The 14,161-nt window shown below is 41.5% G+C and overlaps 1 protein-coding gene across 3 annotated transcripts in view; it reads left to right on the top strand.

The window, feature by feature from the left end:
• The window catches only part of LOC138059323 (3'-5' exoribonuclease HELZ2-like), a 49,010-nt gene continuing 34,849 nt past the window's right edge, over positions 1-14,161 (top strand). The window contains exons 1-12 of one of the 3 annotated variants that reach the window (XM_068904891.1): positions 1-83; positions 434-524; positions 5,290-5,373; positions 5,953-6,007; positions 6,097-6,153; positions 6,974-7,075; positions 7,523-8,602; positions 9,020-9,907; positions 10,127-10,262; positions 11,006-11,195; positions 11,888-12,004; positions 13,830-14,161. The exon at positions 13,830-14,161 is cut by the window's right edge and continues 228 nt beyond it. In XM_068904891.1, coding sequence (XP_068760992.1) covers positions 501-524; positions 5,290-5,373; positions 5,953-6,007; positions 6,097-6,153; positions 6,974-7,075; positions 7,523-8,602; positions 9,020-9,907; positions 10,127-10,262; positions 11,006-11,195; positions 11,888-12,004; positions 13,830-14,161 — 3,065 coding nt within the window. In that variant the 5' untranslated portion in view covers positions 1-83; positions 434-500. Of the gene's footprint in view, positions 352-433; positions 525-5,289; positions 5,374-5,952; positions 6,008-6,096; positions 6,154-6,973; positions 7,076-7,522; positions 8,603-9,019; positions 9,908-10,126; positions 10,263-11,005; positions 11,196-11,887; positions 12,005-13,829 lie in introns of all 3 variants that reach the window. The other 2 variants (XM_068904892.1, XM_068904890.1) reach the window with 2 other exon arrangements.

The raw sequence follows: 14,161 nt of genomic DNA, 5'->3' as shown, positions 1-14,161 counted from the left end.
GTTAAAAGCCAGTAGTTGCACACCGCGACGGTTCGCCTAGATGCCACTATCAGCCTCATTAGTAAACTAGATTTTGGACCAGGGTAAGACTAGTTGAAAACTGGATGCTTTCATTGAACTCACTTCAAGTGTCGTAGACATAGTTATGCAGTAGAGATTTTAAATGTTGCTTATTTTGGCATAACATCAACACGAGAATGGCAGGTGATGTGATTGAGTATCATATTCTTGGCACTATTTAAATCTGAATAAGTTGTTTTCATCTTCTCTATTGGGAGAAAATAATCCACAGTTTCATCTGGATTGGCTAGAATGTCACGTTCTGTGGGACCTACAAAACGACAACAATTGGTGATAATTTCAAGATCATACATGTATGGTATTATGCTGAGAAACAACCTATTACTATTACATTGTATTCAATTCTTACTAGATTTACTACAGGCTCAAATGACAGGATCTTGCTGCAAAACGTTGACAAAAGAAAGTGGTTAATATCTATGGGACTTCTACAGAGTCACACAGTATGTATCTGACTAACTTATAAGTCAGAGGCTTGATTACGCTACTTGTAGTGTGTTACATAATGTAAGAGAAAGCCATGCATTTACGTGTTAAATTATAGTGAATGTATGACAATTTTGCCGACTTTGAACCGTTATGATTCCTCCATTAAAGGTTCCACGGTTTCGTACAGCGAGGACACCTTTCAAAAGGCACTTTTAGTGAGATTATTTACTTGATTTCCACCGCTCACTCGAGTTTGGGTAGCCTCCCCGAGAAGAGACGCCTGGACGCGTCAGCGACAGATGTGTCTGTGACGTAAATTCAAATATAATTTAACTTAATAGTTGCAGGAAAATGGGATTAGACATTCCAAAACATTGATTTTAACAAAACAGTAATTACATAACAATGCTAAAAACGTCTGTCCGAAGTTTCTAGGTGATACGAGCTTAAGTTTGTGGTTAAACGCATGATCATTGTGAGTTTGAATTCAACCGGCGATCATCAACAAAATCTTCGGCCGCCTCAGCTCTCAGTCGACCTCATCGCCCCCTTCGTCTTGGCTGGCTTATTTCCCGAAACAGCAGCTGGTAATCGAGCCTAAATTAATCCTTGCAATTAAAATAATGCAAATTCCCGCCAATTTTGAAGCGACATGATGAGGAGATTTGTAATATCCGATTTTTTGACGTCGTGCCTTTTCCGTTGAGTGAATGATATTAATAAAATGACTAAATATATTGGGTCGGTACATTTCGCTGACCCCAGTCCATGGACTACCCAAATGGACTACCCTGAAAATACTATTTCGAATGAATGCTGTTGATCCATGTGTAAGCAGCATCTCAAATAGTGCTTACTTAAGCCTCAACACCCATTTTAAACAGGATTGCTCAACAGTATTTAAGTCTAAGCACCCATTTCAAAAAGGTTAGCTTTCGATTACTGTTGTGATGGCCGATTACTTCATGTAACGTAAGCTAACCTTTTTAAAATGGGTGCTTAGACTTAAATACTGTTGAACAATGCTGTTTAAAATAGGTGTTGAGGCTTAAGTTTGCTGCTTACACATAGATCAACAGTACTTATTCGAAATAGTATTTTTAGGGTAGTCCATTTGGGTAGTCCATGGACTGGGGGTCAGCAGAGCACTTCGCTTAATTCTGCGTCTGCAGAGCACTTCGCTTAATTCTGACCAATTCCTCTGGAAAGCGCCCGGGAGCTTACTTCTGGAGAGAGATTTGAGGAGACAATCTCCACAGTCTTTGTTGCTTAACCAGTCAGTATAAAACGCAGACTACGGACTGCGGACCCAGAGAGTATAAAATGCAGACTGAATGCTGCGGACTGGGCACAAAACGCGGACTGAGTACAAAACACTGTGAAAAGGGCAAAGAACAACGAAATGGCGACAGGCTGATGACAAGAATGAAACGATACGACGACGTTGTGTATAAAGACGCGGATTGTTTTAGGCTGCTCAAACCGACGATCAATAGTTCAAGGTTTTAGTTGGAATTGCAAAACGGCTTTATGTCGTATTTGTCTGAGGTAAGACACGAAAGTAATTAATTTATGGAGTCCTTCGTGGGTCACCAGCTTTATGTTTCGAAATCAAGAAACTGAAGGACCTCAGTGGGAGATGCCATTGTGATATTTAGACATTGTGATATTTTTACCTATTCGCAAAATAAATGTTTTGTTGCGAAAATGAATTTTTGAATTTTTTGTTCCCTTCCCACTCATGGTTGAGTGGAAAGGGAAGTATTAATTCACATGCTTACCAAATGGGTTATCATCTGTACCCCGCAATTTCACGAGAATTCTCAAGCCTGTTTATGCTTATTTGCGATCCATCGGGCATATTTGTGTGGGGCACCTTGATGACTCTCTATTCACTGGGCAGAATTGTTATTCTTGCCACAGAAATGTGAGGATAATGTTTGTTTGTTTCAAAACGTTGGCTTCACGGATCGCATGCACCCTGAGAAGTCTGTGGGATTTGTACTTAACATGAGAGTGACCCTCACTGAGACTTAAGCTAGGGAAGTTAGATCTGCTTGTGAAAGATTACTGCTCCTTGTTTCAAGTTTTCCAGCTGTGGGGTTTTCTAAAATGCATTAATGTCAAATCAAGGCACTCCATACAAATAACGGCACTTTCATTACCCAGTCCAGAGAAGAGTTGACGTGGTTGGCAAATAATACTCTGACTGGATCAAAACCCCTTTGGCCATGCGAACCCTGACCTCATTTAAAAAACCGATGCATCAAACGTAGGGTGGGGAGCAGTATGTCAAGAAACCTCTATAGGGGTTTTTGGAATTATGAGGAACAAAGAAATCACATAAATTATCTTGAACTGAAAGCTGTTCTTTTGGGATTACAATCCCTTTGTGTTGACTGTAGTGGGAGACACATACTTGTTCAGTCAGATGATCTACAGTATCATATATAAATGCAATGGGCGGCATCATATCCTTACAATGCATAGGCATAGCAACCATTGTATGGGACTAGTGCATACGCCACAATATTTGGCTTAGTGCCCCTCACATTCCAGGGTCTGACAACATTCCAGCAGAAGGGAAATCTAGAGCACCAAAAGAGTCAACAGAATGGTCATTATCTCAACAGATTTTCTAATGCTGTACAGACAGGATGGTAGATGTTTAAAATTGACTTGTTTGCCTCTAGACTTATTGTAAGATTGCAAAATATGTGTCATGAAGACCTGACCCTGGGGCACAGTTTTTCAATGCCCTTTTCATTATTTTTATGTCTTTCCACCTTATTAGTCTCATTGCCAAGTGTCTACAAACAGTCAACAGGAGTTCTCGTTGTAATACAAACAACACATCCCTGGTTTACACTTCTTCTTCCCCAGTCGGACAGTCTGTTGTACCTGCCGCACAGCAATGCAATTCACCCTCTCAGCAGAAAGCTACAACTACTGGCTTGCAAAGTATCAGGGAGTTTCTCCAGCAGAGAACGATTTCGAGCAAAGCTACCGACATTTTCCTACAATCACGGTCAAATGGGACCCCAAAACAATAAATGGAAAATTGATTCGTGCAATCCATCTAACAAGAAAGTATTGGATTTCCTGATCAGTTTGCATGAACGAGGGTTATCATACACCACCATAACACAGCCAATAGTGCTTTATCTGCTATCATTATCCCTCTTGACAGGGTGAACATGGTTAGCCATCCTATTGTCTCCCGCTTCATGAAAGGTATTTTCAAGGCAAAAATCCACTTGTGCCACGGTACATGGGATGTACATCTGGTCCTGCGTTATTCATCGGCACTTCCTGAGCCAACTCAACTAAGCCTGAAATCCCTGACTCTGAAAACAACTATGGTAATTGCAGGTGTTTCAGCACAAAGAGGACAGAGTCTGCACTTCCTAGGCAAAGAGTACAGAAAGAGGGAGAAACTTCCTTTGAGTTTTCCTTCCTGGAGCACATTATTTCAAGAATGATGCGAATTCGCATCAATGCCAAGGGGTTCTAGGGGAAAGAGTTTTAATTAAACAAAGCAGACCAATATATAATTAAGTGCCATCTGTACACTTACGCACCTACCCTAACGATCAATTCCTTGGTGTTTTAACTCACCTGAAAGAATATCTTCAGAGAACGAAGTTGCTTCTAGGATGAAATGGAGGCAAATGCAGGCAAATCTTTTAACATAGAAATTAATTTGCCCGCATTAGCCTCCATTTCATGCTAGATCCAGTCCAGCCGTGAGAATTCGAAAATGGTCTATTAAGCGAGACTTACCTGGAAGTTGAAGTTTGATTGTAACTCTATAAGTCACCTACTACCCTAAGGGATCACAAGCCCACCGTGAGCTAGAGTAAACCTCCCTAGCACAGTGTTAATTCATCATCCCTTTGCTAAATGGTTACAGCAACACCTAGTACTAGAGAGAACGTGGTGCATCTCCTGGCTTAGCAACATTCACATTTCGAGCTTTGAAGACCGACGTAGGCATGCGTGATGCAATCTCTTGTAATCCCTTGTGGCAGTAGGTGACTCAAAGAATTACAGTCAAACTTCAACTTACAGGCCAGTCTCGTTTAATTTTTCAATTTTGAGATAAAATCTCTACTCTCACTTTCGCTAGCCCGTTCCATGTTGTAACTGAGCATTTCAGTGTACGTGATACTATTTTGACACGGAATAAGAGGACTCAATGCCTTTTTTTTTTTAATCCGAATCTGGGCCAGTGCAATCCTAGTTTTGTTATATACTCCGTTTTTTGATACTCAGTCGTTGTTTCATACCTAGTCTGCCTCCCGCGTTTTATACCCAGTCCACAGTCGGCGTTTTATACTCACTTCCGTATTTTATACCCGGTCCGCAGTACACGTTTTATACTGACCGATTGCATTGCTTAACACTCAAAAACGTTTCCTTTAATGTAACAAGTGAAGGTTCTGTACAGGAAGAAAAGTGTAAAGAACCTTTCCGCGTTGCCATAGCTATAGGTCGTGTTCGCAAAGACGAGCTTTGCCGTTTTCATGTGATTAAAAGGAAACAAAATGGGTTGTTCTCAAATGACATTCTCAACTGAAAGAAACTTATGTTATTGGTATGTCATCAAGACTAAATTCGAAAAATGAAACGTTAATCCTACTACCCCTCTTTGTTGACAGAAGATTAATTACGGAGTAAACCACAAGTTATTTAATTCGAATGCCTCTCGGATGAGAATGCCTCACGAATGAGAATGCCTTCAGTCAATCAATGCTCTATCCTCTTCTAACTTTCTAGGCTGGATCGCACTTGGACCCATCTTATGAAGGAAGGCAAGAAGACAAGAGGGCTAGCAAACCTGTATCCAAGGCCGTAGAAAAGGTAGAGCATAGAATTATTCTTCACTGAAATTTCTAGACCTCGTCTTTTGTGTGTCCTTGTATCCTGAGCTTTGCCTCTTGCAAAAGCTTAGCCATCTCTTACCTTACCACTACTAAGTCAAACAACGTTTTCCAAGAACAGTCTGGGAGAGGGTTACAGATTGTGGCAGGCCATCTTTTTATGCTTGTCATGACTGGCCCTACCCATAGTAGATGTGCTAATCGAAGTTTCCAAATCCTAGACCCTTATATTCAGTTTACGTTCATATAATCGTCTTGAGATCACATTACTTATGACTACCTGCAAGTGTAAAGGCAGTGCTCAAAGGTCGCCAGCATGCACCATCCTCAGAGCACAATCAGGAGAGCACTTCTCTGGAATCGCGCAGGTGTTAGGGATCCAAGTCCCGAATTCAAGAGGATCTCCACTCAAGTTATTCCACTTGGCTCCTTAATTTTGGAGACAGAGGCTTTCTTTTTGCAGTAACTGTTGCTAAGAACTTTTCATAGTTTCTTGCAACAGATTCACAATACGTTGCCATACGTTGTTGAAAACAAAGACTCTTTTTTTATGCATCAGCAGAAGCGGGGTACAGACGAAGAAGAGGATAAATTTGTCACTTCAGCAGAAACTGGTAGAAGTTTGATTAATTGCCTTGTCTTTTGATTTTATGAGGGGCTATTTCCTTTAAATTTTTTTACAGTGACATTATTTCTTCCACAGTACCTGAGGAAACGGTAAAGTATGATGAAGGAGGAAATGGGAAAACCGACTATTATGGTAAGCTTTTTCTCTTTTGTCGCATAGATCTCCCCTGCTCAATTCTGACCATTCCTGGGTCTCTCGTGTTCTTGTTGTTTATGCGAAATAAACTTGTAAAATTGTTTGAATCTTTCAAGCAACAGTTTCAAAAGCCTGTAAGATTTATTCGTTTTTTTGGATTTTGACGCATGCCAATCATAAGTGGCACTTGAAGGTTCCGCTTGACTTCCACTAGCTATAGGTTCCTTTCCTGCGCTTCCGATTACCTCGGAGATACAATACATATCTTACTAATCTCGTTTTCTCGTTCCGTACTGTAAGTTACAGAACCTCATTTTTTCCCCTTAATTTATGGCCCAAGCGCGAAAACAATTATCCGTCTGTAACTTCCAGCACGCACCTCGAACTCGGTTAGTAAGTCAGAGGTACTTGTCACCTTTTTTCAATAACACTGGACATTCTTTCCTAGCTGTGCTACATCGCACTATCGCACGCGCGTTTTTGAGACGCAGACGGCAACGGGAAGAGAACATTTCGCGTGCCGGGACAGAGGTGTCTCTCAGATTTTTATACTAATCTTCTCTAATGGAGAAAAGATATTTGGCAATGTAAATGTGGTTATAATATGGTTATGTGAAGACAAGTTAAAAGGTAAAACAGCTGGCTTCCGGTTGCCGTCCATGACTCAAAAACGCGCGTGCTTAACCCCCCTAATGTCTGTTAAAGTTTTTTTTTGAAAGTCGTGTCTCCACTGCCAATTTTTTAAGGCGATTTTGTGTTGATGTCCAAACCGTACTAAAGTTTTATGTAATTCAGCTCATCTCTCCCGTCATTATAGCAAAGGTTGAAAACAAAAGAAAGAAAAACAAGCGCAAGAAAACGAGGAAGAAAGAGAAGAAAAAAGCGGCAAGACAGAAACCGGAACATGCTTCTAGTTCAGGTAAAACAAGGTAGAGTGACTCGCCACAGGCTACCAATTATTACATCTTACTATCTCGACCTCGTTTAAATAGTTCCTTACCCTACATTTTCTGTAACTCACAACTTTAAGCCGTCACTGACAAGGATCATCGATGAAGCTAGACATTTGAAAGGACTGCTACTGTATGTTGTTACTGTAGTTCATCATCTAAACTCCCGTTTGTGCAGACTTCGGTTTTAACCCTCTTCCAGAAGTTACAGAACCACAGAGTCTTCAGAAAATCATTTCTTAATTCACTTGTGCAAATTGCTGTGTTCTAAGGGGAGTAAACCAAAGATCGGAGAGGGTTTAACATTCAGTTTCCGGAAATGTGTCTAGACAGTCACCCTTACCTTATTTATTTGTCTCTGCCAGAGAGCAAAACTTGCTCTTGTAACTAACATGCGAACTTACCAATGTTTGCAGATCAGACACCACTACCAAACACCCAACCCCAGTCATCTGATGAAATTTCAGCGGACGACAATTCTAGAGACACGCACTCAGTCAATTTAGGAACCGACATAACCCTGGGATACTCTTTTTCTCGATTACCTTCTGGAGTGCTTGTGGCGGCTGTTATTGGTGACGAGGAAGACGCATTATCTGATGGGTTTACTGAAGTAAGACGCTCTCGGCGTACACTTGGCCAGTCTTCAAAAGCAAGTACAAGTAAGCCACCTGCGACATACCCCAAGACCCAGTTGGAAAGCCAGCTTCCACAAACAGCTTCAGCCGGAAAAAGAGACATTTTGCATTCACAGTCAATGCTAACGCCCCAGTCAAGTTCTGACAAGATCATAAAAATGAACCGTGCAGATCACGAAAAGAAAGGAATAAAAAATCAAAATTCAAGTAAAGCACCAAATTCCCCGACTTTTGAGGAATTCTCAACCCGGGAAAATCGTTTGTCACAAATGTCAGGTCAGGGCTCCATAATTACGTCTTACTCTGTTGTTGGGAATGGCTCAAAGGTAACGTGTTTGAAGTCGTCGCTTCCAACTACCTCACAAAGTCAACAGTCAACGACCATTAACTCCAAGCAATCGTACCAAGGGCTTCCTCTCAGCAATTACTCCAATACAGGCTCATCCTGTTTACCGCCGACAACAGCTTTAACCACTGTTAGCTCTTCCACACATTTCACTGATACTAGCATCAATTTACCAAACCTCAATTATGACCAACGACCGCTCCTTAATACGATTCCTGAAAATGTATTTGTAGTATGTGAACACTGTCTGCGAGGACAACCTGCTCCGTCGTCGAGAATCTGTGCCACTTGTAAACATTCTGAGAGGCACAGCCTTTTACGGTTTGCTGTCTGGAACACCATTACGTATCATTGGCGACCAATAAGACCATATCCTGCTTCTAAGGTCCCACCAAAAGTCACTTTGGATGTGTGCCGACATTTTGCGGCACACAGGCCTTGTCCAAAGGAATCATGCACCTTTCCTCATGGCAAAGAGGAATCCGCTATGTGGACAATGGAACGCCAAGGAAGTGAGTATCTTTGCTTCTCTTGTTTATTCAAGAGAGTCTTGTTTGATTTTAATTAAAGCTGTCTGTATAAAGCACATTGGAGCAGAGTAATAAGCAATGAAAGGTCGATGGTGCAAGAGTAGTATTCAAGTGAAGCTATGATCCTCGCAGCTATGAACGCAATTTTAGCATTATTGCTTAGGGAAGCCTGAAAAATTAGGCTTTCAGGCTCCTCTAGGCAATTGCTAAAATTGCATTCATAACTGCAAGGGTCATAGCTTCACTTGATTTCATATCCGCAGTTCAATATATAATTCATTTCGTTCATTGAAGAGTAGTATTGTTTCTACGTTACGCCCAGCACTCAATCGACATTAGCTGGAAGCGAACGTTATCGTCAGGTATCATCTCACAAACCTGTTTCTTTAATCTCGACAGCCCTTCCGACACCTCAACAAATTATTGCAGCTAAGCGATTTCAGACAATGCAGTCCATGTCAACTGGGGATTTTGCCACTTCACATTTTCCAGAACAGATCGCAGACAACCAACGCCAGAAAAATGCTTCAACAGCCTCTTCAAGCCTGTCCCTGTCGAGTTTGAACGAATTCCCTGGCTTAGAAGACGTTTCCTTGAAAAACTCTGATTCATATGTTCCGATCTTTTCTGCTCGGTCCACGCCTGTTGAGGCCTCCGGAAAAGGTGTTTCACAAATAAGCCTGACAGCACCTGCCATAAAGCTGTCCCGTGACAATGCAGAAGATATTTCTTCCGACACTCAAAGATGCACAACACCCAACGTAACCCAGTCACAAGACACAAGCGAAAATGAGGTATTGAAGGAAAAGAGTCAAACAGACGTCATGCAGAGTATCGCTTCGTCTGCATGGAGTTCCGACCCAACAGGGAGATCTACAGCTACTCTTTTTTCTGAAACCAGTCGCAATCATAGCAACCATGTGTCATCTTTTGAAAATATCACAGAGCAATCACCTGACTTGGTTAGTGATTGTAGAAGGATACCAAAGAATGTGGTTGTCGTTTGCAAACACTTCCTTCACAAGAATAGCAAGCGACCAGCTAGCGTAAATGAAATGGTTAAAGCCTGCAAAGGGTGCGAGAACCGGTCAAAACTAGAGTATGCAATATGGAATGACAGCAACAAAGACTGGCAGATAATTAGGCCATATCCAAAGAAGGTCCCTGCCAATGTGGCGTTCACAGTGTGTCGGCAATACTCCATGAACGTCCTCTGCTTAAGATTACCGTGCTCGTTTGCTCACGGAGAGGATGAACAGCTCATGTGGACTTTAGAAAGAGAAAGAGGTCAGTTAATTTCAATTGTATATCTTATTCATTTACTTCAACAGATGAAGTGATGATTTATTTAAAGTTGTATATTTAAGAGCTGCCCACAAAATAACATCTTTAATTTGTCTTCACAACATTTGGCTACTCTTAAGAAGGATCTAGAGAGTTTAAACGACTCTTTTCAAAAGTCAACCTATATCAAAGCCAACTCATCCTTTCTTGTTTTTTTCATAGCTCTCCCTACTCCACGAGAAACTCTGACTGGATCGCCTGGGAAGGCAACCACAGAGGCAACCCTTTCTAATACACGCTTGCAGTATAGACCTTCCCCTCCTGGAGTGACAAATGGCGTTTACAAGTTATGCAGAAGGTATCTTTGTGGTTTCCATACGGTTTTGATAAATCGCCGCCGTTGTTGCGCGTGCGTTGAACGGTGCCTGTCTACGTGGATTTGCCTGAGTCACCACAGTTAAGAACGGTGCCCACTATTGTTATTGCGCATACGTTCTGCGCATTTCGAGATACTCGGATTACCTATCCGCGGTGCTTATTAATACAGGGATATTTTTGCGCGTTTCAAAACAATGCGGAGAAAGCAGAACTTAGCAAGTGCTCTTGGTATCCCGAAAGAAAATTGGGGGTAACCATGCATTTTTCAGAGATAATTAAGATTCAATTTGGCAAAGAACGCCATACATTGCTTTGTATTTTACAGCTCTTTACAAATATTGTTGATTAATTATCTTCGAAAAATGCGTGGTTACCCCCAATTTTCTTTTTACATTTCAATAACACTTGTTAAGATCTGCTTTTCCCGCATATTCAGTAAACCGCGCAAAAATACCTTTGAATTAAAAGGCACCGCCGTTAAGACTAACTGACACTTGTTCATTCCATTTTACTACCCCTAGAATCTGCTCAGGGAGGGGCTCCTTTCTCGCAGCTCCTGATGATGCAGGCGTGTCCTGCGACTTTCACTTCAGTTTTACGCCTATTTTAAATGTTTCATATCTGCATTAGCAAGAGCTTAAGAGAACATGCAAGGTTTTTTAAAAGGTTGCAATAATGATAACTTAGTCAGAATTTTTTATATGTTCTCTATTGTTTGCTTAGTTGCTACACTCGAGAACGGTGCAGGTTTGGGCGAGGATGTATCTTTGCCCATAGCAGCAAGGAAATAAAAGAATGGGAACAAGAATACCGACGAAAAGAGGGGGAAAAACGGATGAAAGTCCTTAAAGACAGTGAAGAAATTGTTTCCATTGAATTAACATCAGCAATCTTGAAAGGACCCCCGGAAGATGTAAGTAATCAGTAAAAAAATGAGTATGTAAAAAGCCAGTTGGGAGGACTGCCCCTCATGCAACTACGCTCTTTCGACCAATATCGACCCGCAAGTGAACACACTCAGCTGTGCTTATGCCACCTCCTGCGCCTGGGTAGTATTTTAATGGATAGACAGCACGATTGGCAAGTTTTATACGTCAAACTCAGTGCCAAAACCCGATTGTTGCTAATCCTGTTTTTTTTTTTTTTTGGCCAAAACCTTTCTTAAGTTACAGTGGTAGTCAATCGCATTAATGGTTTCTCGAAAGTCCAGAAAGTTTTTGGGCGTATTTCGGGTGACATAAAACGCTTTGTGCCTTCAAAAGGAAAACGTGTCTAGTTATGAAGTTGCAAGTGTTTGTTTTTACTGGTTTCGAAAACATGTGCAAAGATAATTTTTTCAGAAGCAGCAAATCATAGTTTGATGAATTGCTTTTCGGGCCCGAATAATGTTTGGGGCTTTTGAGAAATAGGCCCCAGGATGATTAACCCGCCAGATGGTGATGCCATAAAATAAATGGCAAGGAAATTGTGGACAGTCCTTAAGACCTTTGAATTCTTTCCACCTTTTTACCCGTTGTTGCATCAATACGTGGCAATTACCAACAGCTAGTCTCTAAAAATGTCCAATGGATAACTCTAATTTACTCCTCTTTTTGTGATCCACAGCTTGTGCAGGATCTCGCAGGAGTCAATATCACCTGCACTCCTTCGGAACTCAGCGTGAAACTTCAAGACAGTAATGACGTCCACAGATTCCAGTGGACATTCACCCTTCTGTTTGAGGTCAATAAACTGAGTTGCATCGGAAAACCTTTCCAAAAAAATTAGGAATTTTAGTGCTTCCTTAATAAAAGTAATTCCAAGAGTCCATTACACAAGAGTAACAATCTGGTATCAGGTTTCTCCCCATCAGCGTCTGAATAGTGTCTATTTTAAAATCAAGTTTTGCGGGAAAATAAGCAACGGGCCAAATCGGGATTAAGATTCTTTGTTTATTGTAGTTGCATAATAATGTAGCATTCACATTTAAATGATATGGAAATACCTGAAACAAAACGTTTTAATCGCAAAGGGTTCGAATTGGGTACAACATTGAGTTTGCCGATTTGGTCTATTGTTTATTTTCCCGCAAAACTGGGTTTAAACATAGACACTTTTCTGACGCTGAATTTGGGTAAATCTTACTCTTGGGTGATGGAATCTTTGAAATTCATGCTTCTGACAGAGCGAGGCGATAGATGAAAAAGGCCTGATATTTATTACGGGGATCATAACGCTAAAGGCTCCGTGCAAATGGACGCAACATTGGTGGCCAAAATCTCCCAACGTTGTTAGGCGTTACATGTTGCTTCCGTTTGCACACCCTGTTGTATGTTTTTGCGTGTTGTTGGGAGTTGCTGCGCGAAGTTTGAAACTGGACACAATTTTTAGCAAACAACTCGCAACTAGCAACAGTTCCGAGATCGCCGAAGCGCAGGGCAAAACTGTTGGATCCGTTTGCACAGCTCTCCAACACTGTCGGGGCAAGGCACGCGTATGATACATATACGGGTCTCCATGGAAATAGAAACGCATTTACATGTTGAAAACAAGATGGAAGCCGAATTTGTAAGTTTACGGGTCGTATCCTTCCCATAATCCACTGCACGTGTTTACACTGTTGGGAGTTGTTGCATCGGTTTGCACACCACTGGCAACACTATCCAACATCTGCCGAACCTATTTCTCCCACCAATGTTGGCAATTGTTGCGCCCGTTTGCACGGAGTTTAAGGCTGTAATGGGGCCTTATTATTAGAAGCCGCCGAGGGTTTTCAAAACCGGGGAGAACCAAGCCAAATTCAAGCAAATATCCCAATTAAAAGTTTCCAAAGAATCCTTCGCAATGACTAATTTCCTTCTAGACCTCTTGTCTAAATGTTCAAGTAATCAATACTCTTGTTTCCTTTGATTTCCAGCTCAGTCTAAGATCTTTTAGCTTAAGATGTCGATTGCGCTCCCACTGAAACAAGGGGAATGTCTACACCCTAGACGCGCCATTGCTTCAACGTCAGATCGTCTGTCTTGCTTAGTGGAAAAATAGGCCTGAACGGTTAAAAAGGTCCTACAACTTATTATTCCTAATGAAACGATTTATGAAAAGCCCCCGCCTTCCCTCCTCCCCTCCCACCACATCCACTGCTTTGCACCGTCTGCTCCGCCGGCTACACTTAAGCCGTAACAAAAACTTCGGGACATTCATTTGTCGACCAACATATTGGAGCTTTAGTTTAGCATCTAACTTCCTTGGTACGTTTGGCCCGGCTCTAAGAAAAAAAAATGACGTCTCAATATTGTGCACGGGCCTTACAAGTTTTCTGGTTGGGTAATATAGAACCATTCATGACCACATCTGCTTTTCCCTTATAACATCAGTCGGTGAGATGCTTTTAGCAATACGCTTACACACAGCAGGAACTACAATAGTAGGTTTAATTTGTACAAACTTTGAAGATATCGAAAAAAGAGAGGTATCGAAGGGAAGGAAAGACACTTATAACTTTAAACACAACAGAAACGTAAGTCATCACTGAAGTCAATTACTTTTTTTCTTTTTTTAATTTCCGCAGACAAAGGATATGGGATGCCTTCGCCACGTTCTGCTACTTTATAAATACCACGATGTCTATCAGCTGTCTGAAATAAGCGTGGGCTGTTATGAGGAGACAGACGGCCTCCAAAGTTACACTTCATGTTATACTACCCACCTTACAGGATTCTGGTACAAAACACCCGAAGTCAAATCATCTGGGCGCTTGAGAGTTTCCCTCACTGTCTCATTCGCATCGTCACTGTTTGGAAGCTTTGATCAATGCGTCGTTTTCGACTTTGGAAAAAAACCTTACCTGGTGCAAAAGCTTAACGCAGATGTACACAGCGAGAATTCCGCACTTGCAATTGG

Source organism: Montipora capricornis, chromosome 8, assembly GCF_036669925.1.
Source record: "Montipora capricornis isolate CH-2021 chromosome 8, ASM3666992v2, whole genome shotgun sequence".
NCBI classification, from domain to species: Eukaryota; Metazoa; Cnidaria; class Anthozoa; order Scleractinia; family Acroporidae; genus Montipora; species Montipora capricornis.
Note: the sequence above shows the minus strand (reverse complement) of the source record. Positions and strands in the feature narration are given on the sequence as shown.